Source organism: Rhodamnia argentea, chromosome 3 (genome assembly GCF_020921035.1).
Source record: "Rhodamnia argentea isolate NSW1041297 chromosome 3, ASM2092103v1, whole genome shotgun sequence".
NCBI lineage: Eukaryota > Viridiplantae > Streptophyta > Magnoliopsida > Myrtales > Myrtaceae > Rhodamnia > Rhodamnia argentea.
This window is the reverse complement of record NC_063152.1, coordinates 19,099,259-19,110,432: the sequence shown is the minus strand read 5'-3', so window position 1 is coordinate 19,110,432 and position 11,174 is coordinate 19,099,259. Positions and strand designations below refer to the sequence as shown.

Here is an 11,174-nt window from a genome sequence, read left to right as displayed (position 1 = left end):
GCATGGAGGATAGCCAATCTCTTTTAAATAGGTGAAACCCCTTTGTTACAAGGGTGAACCTCCCCCTCGACGGTTAGTAGGCTGGAGAGACGAAAGCCGATCCGCTTTTTAGATGGTGAGTCCCCGCATGGAGGATAGCCAATCTCTTTTAAATAGGTGAAACCCCTTTGTTACAAGGGTGAACCTCCCCCCCCCTCGGACGGTTAGTAGCTGGAGAGACGAAAGCCGATCTGCTTTTTAGATGGTGAGTCCCCGCATGGAGGATAGCCAATCTCTTTTTTTTTAATAGGTGAAACCCCTTTGTTACAAGGGTGAACCTCCCTTTCGAACGGTGAGTAGCTGGAGAGACGAAAGCCGATCTGCCCCCCTTTTTTTTAAATGATGAATCCCTAGTGGATAGTCAAACCCATTTTAAATAGGTGAAACCCCTTTGTTACAAGGGTGAACCTTCCTTCCAAATCTTCAAACCACCGCTCGACACCGGACGGACGCTGACCATTGCAGAATCGCGCCAAACCGTCCACAGGTAATTCCGTACACTCGACTTTTCAACCTCGGATCGACAAATCTCAAACCATAGACAGGTGAGCTACAGGTAAGTCTCTCTCTTCTCATTTCTCTTTCACATAAAATGAGCATGAACTGAAATAATTCCCCACGGAGTCGGAGCTTAAACTGCGAAGGTAAAGCAATCGAATGTCAAAGACTTATTTTCTTTAGATTTTTCCCCAGCAGAGTCGATTAAGGATTCAGGTGTCACCTTGTCTTTGAAAGCAACCTCTAACCGAGATTACTTTCAAAGAGGGGCATCTGTTGACACCCGAATTTTTAGTCAGTTTTCTTTAGTTTTATTTTCCAAAATTCGTTAAAAATTCACAAAAAATTAAAAAATTATAAAATCAACATCGGAAGCCTTGGCCAAGCATAAGGAACCAATTTGGAACAAAAAATAATTTTTCATGTTTTTCGCATTTTTTTTAATATTTTCGAAAATAGGAAAATACTTGAAAAATCATAAAAAATACTTTTCGAGGTCACAAAAATACAGAAAAATGTTCAATATTTTTCTTTTAATTCCTTTTTCATATTGACCTCAAGAAAAATCAAAAATTGAGTTCAATTTTAGGTGTTTCTTCATAATGCCTAAGGTTGAATTTGCATAAAAAATACCAATTGAGTCTTTTTATTTGCAAATTTTGCACATTTTAGGTCTAGACATTCAATTGCAGTCCCTTTAAACTTCAATTTGATCAATTGCACCCTCAATTGCACCAATTGCACGAATTAGGCCAAATCCCCAAATTATTTGCAATTTAGTCCCTCAATCGGCCAATTTTCGAAATTACTTTTAATTAAGGGACTATCTTGGTAAAATTGGACTGTCACCCTATGTTTTCATACATTTAGAATTGATTGGAATGGGTCTCATGGTCCAATTTGGTCAAATTGACACTCAATTGAACTTTTCCCTAATTTGGGCAAATTGAAAATTTTGGGGTTTTCATAGAAATTGAGGTGAAATTTTGGGCAAAAACACATTTCTAGATAATATCCAGGCCCTAGAATCCAATTTTAAGGTTTAATTGCAAAAATTCCCACTTGATTTCGATTAATTTCGAAAATTCTATGGAAATTACTGTATGAACCGGTTCGGACCGGTCGGATCGCCGGTCGGACCGGTCGAACCGGTCCAGCACAATATCATCTTCTTCCTCGAGCCTGTGACGTTTTGCAGATTTGAAGGCTAATTTTGACGATCAAATTGGACATTCAATTGGCTATAATTGGATCAATTCGGGGAGGCGTTTTGTTCTTCAAGACAAGACACGCCGATTGCCACCGGCGGCTCGGTCAATGGCCGCCGGAAGTCGTCGCAATCGCCGGTCAAAGGCGCCGGCGTCCGAAAGTCAATATTTTCAAGCTTAAGTGCAATTTGTGCTCGTTTTAGGCTCAACGGACTTCTAACAGACTTGGACGGAATCGTGATGATTCCGTCACCGTCCGGCGGGCCGTTTGGCATGTGATTAGCACGTGAGGACGTCGCCAACTCAAGCTCCCGAACGCGCGCATTTTCAAAAATTGGTATAAATAGGCAAGAAGATTCTCGAACTAAAGGAGGCTCATTCGTGCTCGTCCATTACCGGACTAGAGAGAGAAAGAGAGAGAAGAGAGAGAGAGACGCTCTCGCGAGCATCGATGCCGCCTCGTCGGAGCTCGACCGTGAGAGGCTCATTCGGCCAATCCCGACCGCCGCGAGCTTCAAAACCACTTCTCGAAGTTCGCCCGAAGATCAAGGAAGCAATCGCGCCGTCTGAATCAACCTGCAACGCCTTAAAACGGTGAGTCCACTTCCCAATTATCTCACTGTGCATCCATGGCACCTCACCCGTGCGAACCCGATTCTTGAAATTAAAGTGTGCGTTTCCATCCTTGAACTTCACCGACCTTGCTCGCACCTTCCTTCTGCATCGATCTCGCTCGAAAACCCGAGTCGAACCTCAAATCTATTGCGATCGGGCCGGACTTTGGCCATACGAATCCATCAACCGCGGGTTCAATCCGAACCCGAGGTAAGTGTTCTTAACTCACTCTGAGTGTGTCTGAAGCTCTAATTCGATAGTTATGCTCGATAATATTTGATTGAAGCTTGAGATGCCGTGATCGTATATGGTTTATTTCTCACGATTTAGCCGTGGAAATGGTTTGATTCTTTGATATGTTGATATAGAGATTAGATCGAGTCGATCGGCGGTGGTTTTGCGCCGATCCGGCGAGATCTCACCGTTGGATCTCGCCGGAAGCTTTCTGGCCGTCCGTTTAGGCGTCGTCGAGAGGTAAGAGACGAAGATGACGTGGCGTAGTCAATAGGTCAAAGTCTGACGTGTCGCGCTGTGGTTGGTCCATGCTGTCGCCGACTCGGCCTGGACGAGCGCGCGAATAGGCTGAGTCGGCCTTGATCCGACGGCCGGGATTATTAGATGAGTTTGATTTGGGGCCGTCGGATCTGATTTTTGTATTTTAGATATTAGATATATTAGACAGAAAATAAGAAAAAATCGAAACGGTGCCGTTTAGGGTATAGGTGAATACGTCGTCGTTTTGAGCGTAAGGGGAGTAAACGGTCGGGATTAAGTCTAGGTTAGATCATGGCCGTCCATTCAATTAATGGATGCGGCGTCGTTCGGAGGATAATATCAAATGCGTCGTCGTTTTTGGCTTTAGATAGAATGGACGGCCCGGATCGAGTTTAGTTTCAATCGTGGCCGTTGATACATTCAAATGATACGGTGTCGTTTTAGCCTAAGCGAGTCGACGGCCGGGATCGTGTCCGAGTGTGTAATCGTGGCCGTTCATCTATTGCTAGATGCGACGTCGTTTTACGGTAATAGGCCGAAGTGCCGTCGTTTCATTTAGGCGTGGATCGACGGCTGAGATTGATCCAGGAATTGATCTCGGCCGTCCATCATTTTTGTTATATTCAGAATATAGGAAAATAGTTTAGAAAATTACAAAAATAATAGAATAATAGCATACGGCACCGTTTTAGGCGTAGATTGGGTGCGTGTTCGGTCTGGACCGGGTTGACCGGTCGTTGACCGGGTTGACCCGGTCCGGTTTAATAATAAAAAAAATAATAAAAATAATAAATAAAAATTTTCCAAAAATTCAAAAAATTGCAAAAATACTTAGAAAATTCATAAAAATTCCCCGATTTTCATAAAAATTTCTAAAAATTTCTAGATCGATTCGGGACTCATAAAGTCTGGATCGAAAATTTTTGAGACTTCAAGGGTCGATTAATTTCGATCCGGAAAATTTCCGATATTTTTGAAAAATAAATAAAAATTCCAAAAAAATAGAAAAAATTAGAAAAATTCCATAAAATCACAAAAAATGGGAAATGGTCACATTCAACTGGCCCGACCCTAATTTTGTGATTTTTGGGTCCCAAACTCCCAAAATTGACCATTCTACCCTTCCGGGCCTTCCGCCCCAAATTTTTACCAAATCACCCCGATACCCAAAATTGATTTTTGTGTGGGCCGATAGGGCCATTTTAGACATATCAAACCTTGATTGATTGATTTGATTGCTTGTAATGATTTTGATTGCGCATTAATTCCTCTGATTGTGATTGATTAGGATAGAAAATTCCCATCTGCATGAATACTCAGATTTTTTAGGACCTACCTCATCCGATATCGTATCCGCATGAAATCTTAGGTTAGAAAAACAATCAACATCGGTAACCGAAAGGGCGTCAAATATGAAACTTGGCGTAACCAAATCCCCGGACCCAAAATCTACGGTTTTCGCGGAACCGAACGGTTTCTCCCGACCGCTCGGTAAGGTTTTCCGATCGTACCTTCCAATAAATCGATCGGTGGCGACTCCAAATTGCATGTACATCTCGCACATGCCACCCGACCACACAAGGTCAATTTCGATATTTGAAAAATTTTATCCGACATCGCGATTCGAGTAATGGGTCTTGGGAGAGACTCGCGATCCCCCTATATATATGTCTATAAAAAGGAGGGGATCGGCTCGTTAGCCCTATTCCACCCCCGGGAAGGAAATTTCCGGGAGGGTCGCGACACTAGTCGTCTGCGATCTCTCTCATTTCGATCGATGAAGATTTTGTTCCCCCTCCAAGATGCTCTGATTAACTTTTTTTTTTTTTTTTGTGACAGTTCATATCCATTTCGCGCTGTCGGATTTCTAGGGTAAATTTGTATGGACTTTTCGTAGAAGGTGCCTACGCGTAGTTCACTAACGAGTTTTTGATGCGTTTTCCGTTGTCAGGATAAAAAAAAAAAAGAATCACTACATATGATTGCCGTCTATTAGTTCGTCGGATGTGGGCCCCACTAAAATGATTGTTTTCAAAAAGTAACAATTTGTTAAAATGTCTCTCTAAATTTGTTTAAGGAAAGGCTGACCATCTAAAATTGCGTGAAAGGTGATGAATATTTATCTTTAATGAGATAAAGAATTACTGTTATCTTTTTCCTTTTCTCTCTCTCTCTCTCTCTCTGGTTCCTTTTTCAATGAGAACAGTGTTTTACGTGAATACAAAACAATTACCCGGGGCGGCCATTCAAAATTTTTCGAATGACAGTTTTTTTTTTGTGGTCATATTCGAATGACAGTTTGAAAGACTGGAATTGGCTATTAAATAATACTGATGGCAGCACTGTGTATACAATTAATTTTTGACCACATACATGAAGGTATTCCCTTAACGTAAAAAGCCTTCAGCACTATGTATTCAATTAATCTTGTTCGTAGAGTGGTCTCCCTCTAACGCTACTTCATCTCCGTCATTCTCTTTGCTAACTTTGTTCATTAAAAAAAAAAAAAATAGATAATGATGCCACATACTCCCCTATAGGTGAACAAATCCAAGATTTTTCGTTACTAGTAAATAGAGGTGTCAAATGAGTGGGTCGAATCGAATTTGAGTTGGATCGAAAATAGTCTGATTCATATTGACTCATTTAACTCATTTTGACACATTTTTATATAATACAAGTTTAACTATCCATACCCAACCTAACTCATGCCCGACCCAACCCGTATTAGATAAACAATAGAAGATATTACTAAAACACTTTTATGCAATACAAACATAGTGAAATTCTTTATAATGTTATAATTTTTTATTTTTTATATCCTATTTTCCTTTCCTTTTTCCCCCTTCGAAATCCGGCGATCGACGACATTCTACTTCTTTGAACAATTTTTATATTTTATGTTATATTTTTCTTTCTTTCTTTTACTTATAAAAAATCAAAATCAAAATTAACAAATTTTACAAGCTAAGTGAAATTATAAATGAGTTGGGTTTGTCTATCTAAATGGGCCCACATATAATTAGGCTTAAAATTCATACTCATTAACAAGCTATTCATTGAAATTTTTTGGTTTGTCCATTTATTAGAACTTGGCTAACCGATATTTGATCCGTGTAATTGAATATGGGTTAAAATATGAGTTTTCAACGCACGTTGACACCTTTACTAATGAGTATCTGATACGAGGCTGACAAATAAGTGAGTAAAGCATACAAAAGCAAAGACAAGAACTTACTAAAAAAGAATGACATTTGAAACTTTGAGATTGTTTTCTTGCAAAATAATTACGTAGCCATTTTTATTGAGGTACTTGATTTGGAAAAGAAAGAACTCTTTCTCTAGGACGACAAATTTATAACATAAAAATTATAAAAAGGAGTACACAAATTTCTGAGTGTAAAAAAAAAAACAAAAAACTAGAAACTAATAAAAAGTACTGAACAAACATAAATATTCATTTTAAGTTAATTGGATATTAGTCACCATAACCACTTACTGTGGGAGTAAATTTGGTGCTCCGCATTCACGATGCTGTTGATTGTAGTAAACATGAGTCAATTGCAAAAATTCATTATATATAAATTGGAAATTAAGATTCGACCAGAAAAAAAAAATTGAAAATTAAGGTTGCGTATAATAATGTTTCTGTTCCCGGAACAACTTTTGAAACAAAAACACTTTTTTCTGTTTATGTTTTCGGTAACGATTTTTGGGAACAGCAATGCGTTTGATAACTACAAAAAAATTATGTTCTCAGAACAAAAAAAGAACAGAAACACGTTTGGTAACTATATAAAATTTCTGTTCTCGCAAAAAAAAAAAAAAAGCATTTGGTAACTGCAAAAAAATTGTTCCTAATTTTTTCATTTAATTAAGGGGACTATATATATTAAAATTAAGATGTCTTTATGTTTTTAACTTACTAAATCAAATTAAATCTCATTTGTTCAATTTACTAAATCAAATTAGACCATTCTATGTATAAGTAATTTATGCACGATTTATCAAATTACAATATGGAGGAGATCAACTATAAAAAAAAAAAAAAAACTGAAAGAGAAGATGAATTGGAATTGGACAACAAGAACATCAAATATATTTTCTATAGATAGGAAAAATTACAATTATGAGTCACACGTAAATGTTCTCAAGTAGTTTAAAATATAATTACCTTTAAACATGGACCCCTAAAAAAATATTAATTGCACTTTGAGTGAAACCGGGAATTAAAATGAAAAATATTTGTGCATTTAGATTCTTTGAGTCCAATTGTGCAATTTTTCCAAACATGAGGACTGAAATGAGATGCGGGGTATTAAAGTCTCATGTCATTACTCTAAAAATAAAAAAATTTGGCTAAAATGATTTAAAATGAAATTTTTTAGTCAATTTAGGATTATTTTCAATGAAGAGGCATGTGGTCCCAAACTGAATTTTTAAAAATTTAAGATGCAAAAATGAAAATGGAATTAAAATAAAAATGTCGACTATTTTTGTGCATTTTTCTGACCATGAATACCATTTTTCCTTATTTTGGCTATTTTTATAATTAAAATAAATCCGAAAAATGTCAAAAATTACGAAAAATATTTTTTTTTATTCAAAATTAGTTTCTAAGGCTAGGCCAAAGCTTCCAAGATTGATTTTGTAATTTTATGAATTGTTTTGATATTTTAAATTAATCTTATAAAATAAAATGATAAAAAAATCATATGTCAACATCGTGCAATAACAAAAAGAAGAGAGCGTGTTCAAAAATAAATTTTTTCCCAATTGTTTTTAAAAAGTGTTCCAAATGTGCTTGTAAAAAGTATTATAGGAACACAAGTAAGTTTTTTTTTTTTTTATTTGTGCTCCAAAAGTATTTTTGTTTTTCAAAAGTGTTCCTGAAATATTTTTGGAACACTTTTTTCCCATACGAGTTTCTGTTCCCAAATATTTTCGGAAATACTTTGGGAATAGAAATGTTTTTTTTTTTAGCGTTACCATACGTAGCTGGAGTTTCAAACCAAAAAAAAAAAAAGGAAAAAAAAAGAAAATGGGAATTAAGTTACCATTTATTGCCACAGTAAATGTTGGTTTCTCCGCGTCCCGCGACGCAGTTGACTGCAGTAGTAATTAGTAAACACGAGTCAATCGCAGAAGGGCAGAAAGGTCATTGCACGTCGGATGTGGGCCCCACTGAAATGATGGTTCTCACGCTTTGCTTGCTTTTGCTGGCAAGGTGTGTGGGGGAGAGACAGAATATCGCAAAAGCCCAACGGCTCCTATGAATGCGAGGTGGATCCAGGCAGGCGACCGTTGCTAGGGTTTTCCCCTTCTTCCCTTCCTTTGTCTCCACCGTTCTTGTCTTTTGCTTCCTCTATATATCTATAACTGCCAATCTCCAGACAAGCAGCAGCCCAACGCATACCCACACAGAAGAGAGAGAAAGTGAGAGAAGTCGACTGTTCTTCTATTTCCTCCTCTCTCTTCTTCTATTTCCTCCTCTCTTCCTTTTGAGCTTCAAATTTTTGGGTAAACCATTTTTGATTTATTTCCGGTTTCAAGAATTCATCCGCCATGACTGTCGAGACTGTAGCTGCCACCCAGATGGCCAATGATGTTGCAGCCCCTCAGGAAGAGGCCAAGAAGGTGGTCGAAGAGACCAAGGAGGTGATCGGCCAAGGCCGCGAGGCGCAGGTGCAGGACGAGGAGGCCGACCCCAAAGCCGTGGAGAAGAGCTCCTCCTACCGGGAGGAGAGCAACTTCCTCTCCGACCTCAAGGAGTTCGAGAGGAAGGCCCTGACCGAGCTCCGGTCCAAGCTCGAGGAGGCCATCCTCGGGCACGCTCTCTTCGAGAAGCCCGAGGAGAAGAAGAAGAAGAAGAGCAAGAAGGAGGAGGACGAAGCGCCGCGCAATGAGAATAGTGCCGAGAAGGAAAAGCCCGAGGAGGAGGCCGAGAAGGAGGTGGGCCGCGACGGCGAGGAGGCGAAACAGGAGGAGGAGGAGAAGAAAGAAGAGGAAGAGGGAAAATGTGTCCAAGTGGACAGGGAGATCGCCCTCTGGGGAGTCCCGCTCCTTCCGAGCAAAGGTGCAGAGGAGACCAATGTGGTCCTGCTCAAGTTCTTGAGGGCCAGAGAGTTCAAGGTGAACGAGGCCTTCGAGATGCTCAAGAAGACCCTCCAGTGGAGGAAGGAGTTCGGCATCGATTCGGCCCTTGGCGAGGTCTTCGACCCAGAATTGAGCTCGGCCGGGTACCTGGACGGGACCGACCGCGAAGGTCACCCGGTTTGCTACAATCTCTATGGGGCGTTCGGGGACGAGGGGCTCTACCAGAAGGCGTTCGGGACCGAGGAGAACCGCAGCCGGTTCCTGAGGTGGAGGTTCCAGCTGATGGAGCAGGGCATCAAGAAGCTCGACCTGAAGCCCGGCGGCGTGTCCTCGCTGCTTCAGATCAACGACCTGAAGAACTCGCCGGGGCCGGGGAAGAAGGAGCTCCGGATCACGACCCAGCGCGCCATCGGCCTCTTGCAGGACAATTATCCAGAGCTCGTGGCAAGGAATGTAAGCTTGCTTCCCCCATCTTCAACTGATCATACGCCTTTCTTTTTCTTTAAATCTGGAATTCGTGATGCGAGACGTGTTTCATGTGACGGCAGATATTCATCAACGTTCCTTTCTGGTACTATGCGCTCAATGCCCTCATCTCCCCTTTCTTAACCCAACGAACCAAGAGCAAATTCCTCGTCAGTCGCCCCGGCAAGGCCACCAAAACCTTGCTCAAGTAAGTACTTGTGGAATTTAATTTCCCATAAGAAGCTGAGACCCTAATCCTACAACCTTGAAATCATCACATACAAGACCCTTTGATTTCCATAAGAAGCCGGAATCATATAGTAAACCTGTGCTCTGTCTCCAGGTACATCCCGGCTGAGGAGATACCAGTTCGGTACGGCGGATTCAAGAGGGAGAAGGATTTTGAGTTCTCGAGCGAGGATGGTCCCGTGTCGGAGCTCACCGTCAAGGCTGGATCGACCGAAACCATTGTGCTACCGGCCGAGGAGGTAATCCTTCGCCTCTTGTCCTAATGATTTTACATGTTCTTGTTGCCGTTTTACATGGCAAGGCGACAATTATAAACCGAAAGCAAATCAAATCTGTGAAAAACAGAACAACTCCTAATTTCTATGCTCATTAATGTGTTTGATTGATGTCGTGACAGACCGGAAACACATTGCTTTGGGACCTCACGGTGCTGGGCTGGGAGGTGAGATACAAGGAAGAGTTTGTGCCGAGCGACGAGGGGTCGTACACAGTCATTGTTCAGAAGGGAAAGAAGATGGCGCCGAGCGAGGGGCCGATCCGCAACACGTTCCGGAACAACGAGCCCGGGAAGGTCGTGCTCACCATCGAGAACGTTACCGCCAAGAAGAAGAGGGTTCTGTACCGGTACAAGAACAAGAAGTGCTCCAGCTTCTGAGGTTTGAAAGAGACTCAGGTGGAGATTCGTCACATGTTTTTGGTTTCAATGAGAGGATTTGTCATGTACTTAATGTTTTTTTTGGCTTGAAATTTGAGGGGAGTGATTCTTACAGCGAGGCTAGAGAACAAAAGCTAGGTAGTAGTCTTTTAAGCTTGTTTTTTCTTTGTTCTTTTAGAGTCGCCAGATTCAAGTTTGCAATCGTTGGTGGGTGTGTGCATAGTGCTATTGAAGTTTCCATTCTTTTGCTTAGACTGAATAAACTGTTGATTCATATTTCCTTGAACATGATGAAGATCACATATTTGACATCTTTGGATAAATTTCTTCTGTTTGTAATCCCATGAACTCCTAATTCTTTGCCAATAGACTTGCGGCCCTACCGGTAAAGTGATTGGAGGGTGGAGGGTGGGAATGCTAACATTATAAGTATAGGGTTCGATTCCCGCGTTCTGTGGAAAGGCAGCACAGAAAAGAAGACTAACATGTAAGATAGAAGAAAAAAAAACTCCTAATTCGTTTTCTCGATCCTCGGTGCTAATTACACAGACAAAAATCAAGTCCGACGGTTTGACAACCCATGTTGCGAACTTATTTTACATGAATGAAGTTATGTTCAATGAGAGTGGTATGAGAAGAAACTTATGTCGTAAATGTAAAGTACGTAAAAAATCTTCGGGAATAGTTGATCATATTGAAAAGGATGCGAGGATTATTGGTGCTCTAACCATTAGGTTCGATTGGGGAACCGATCGAGGCGGTTCCTTGATGAACCGGGCTATTTTCGAGTAGAATCAACCTATGTAGCATAGACAGCCCTTTCGGAAGAATTTTTGCGTGTCAGACACGTGTCG

The 11,174-nt window shown here is 40.8% G+C and overlaps 1 protein-coding gene across 1 annotated transcript; it reads left to right on the top strand.

Annotated features, from left to right (window-relative positions):
- Nucleotides 1-8,127: 8,127 nt before the first annotated feature.
- Nucleotides 8,128-10,606, top strand: LOC115727962 (patellin-4). The gene is made up of 4 exons (XM_030658285.2): nucleotides 8,128-9,404; nucleotides 9,500-9,624; nucleotides 9,760-9,904; nucleotides 10,063-10,606. Exons 1-4 carry the CDS (start codon nucleotides 8,421-8,423, stop codon nucleotides 10,318-10,320), a joined length of 1,512 nt encoding a protein of 503 aa, XP_030514145.1. The 5' UTR covers nucleotides 8,128-8,420; the 3' UTR covers nucleotides 10,321-10,606.
- The last annotated feature ends 568 nt before the right edge of the window (nucleotides 10,607-11,174 follow it).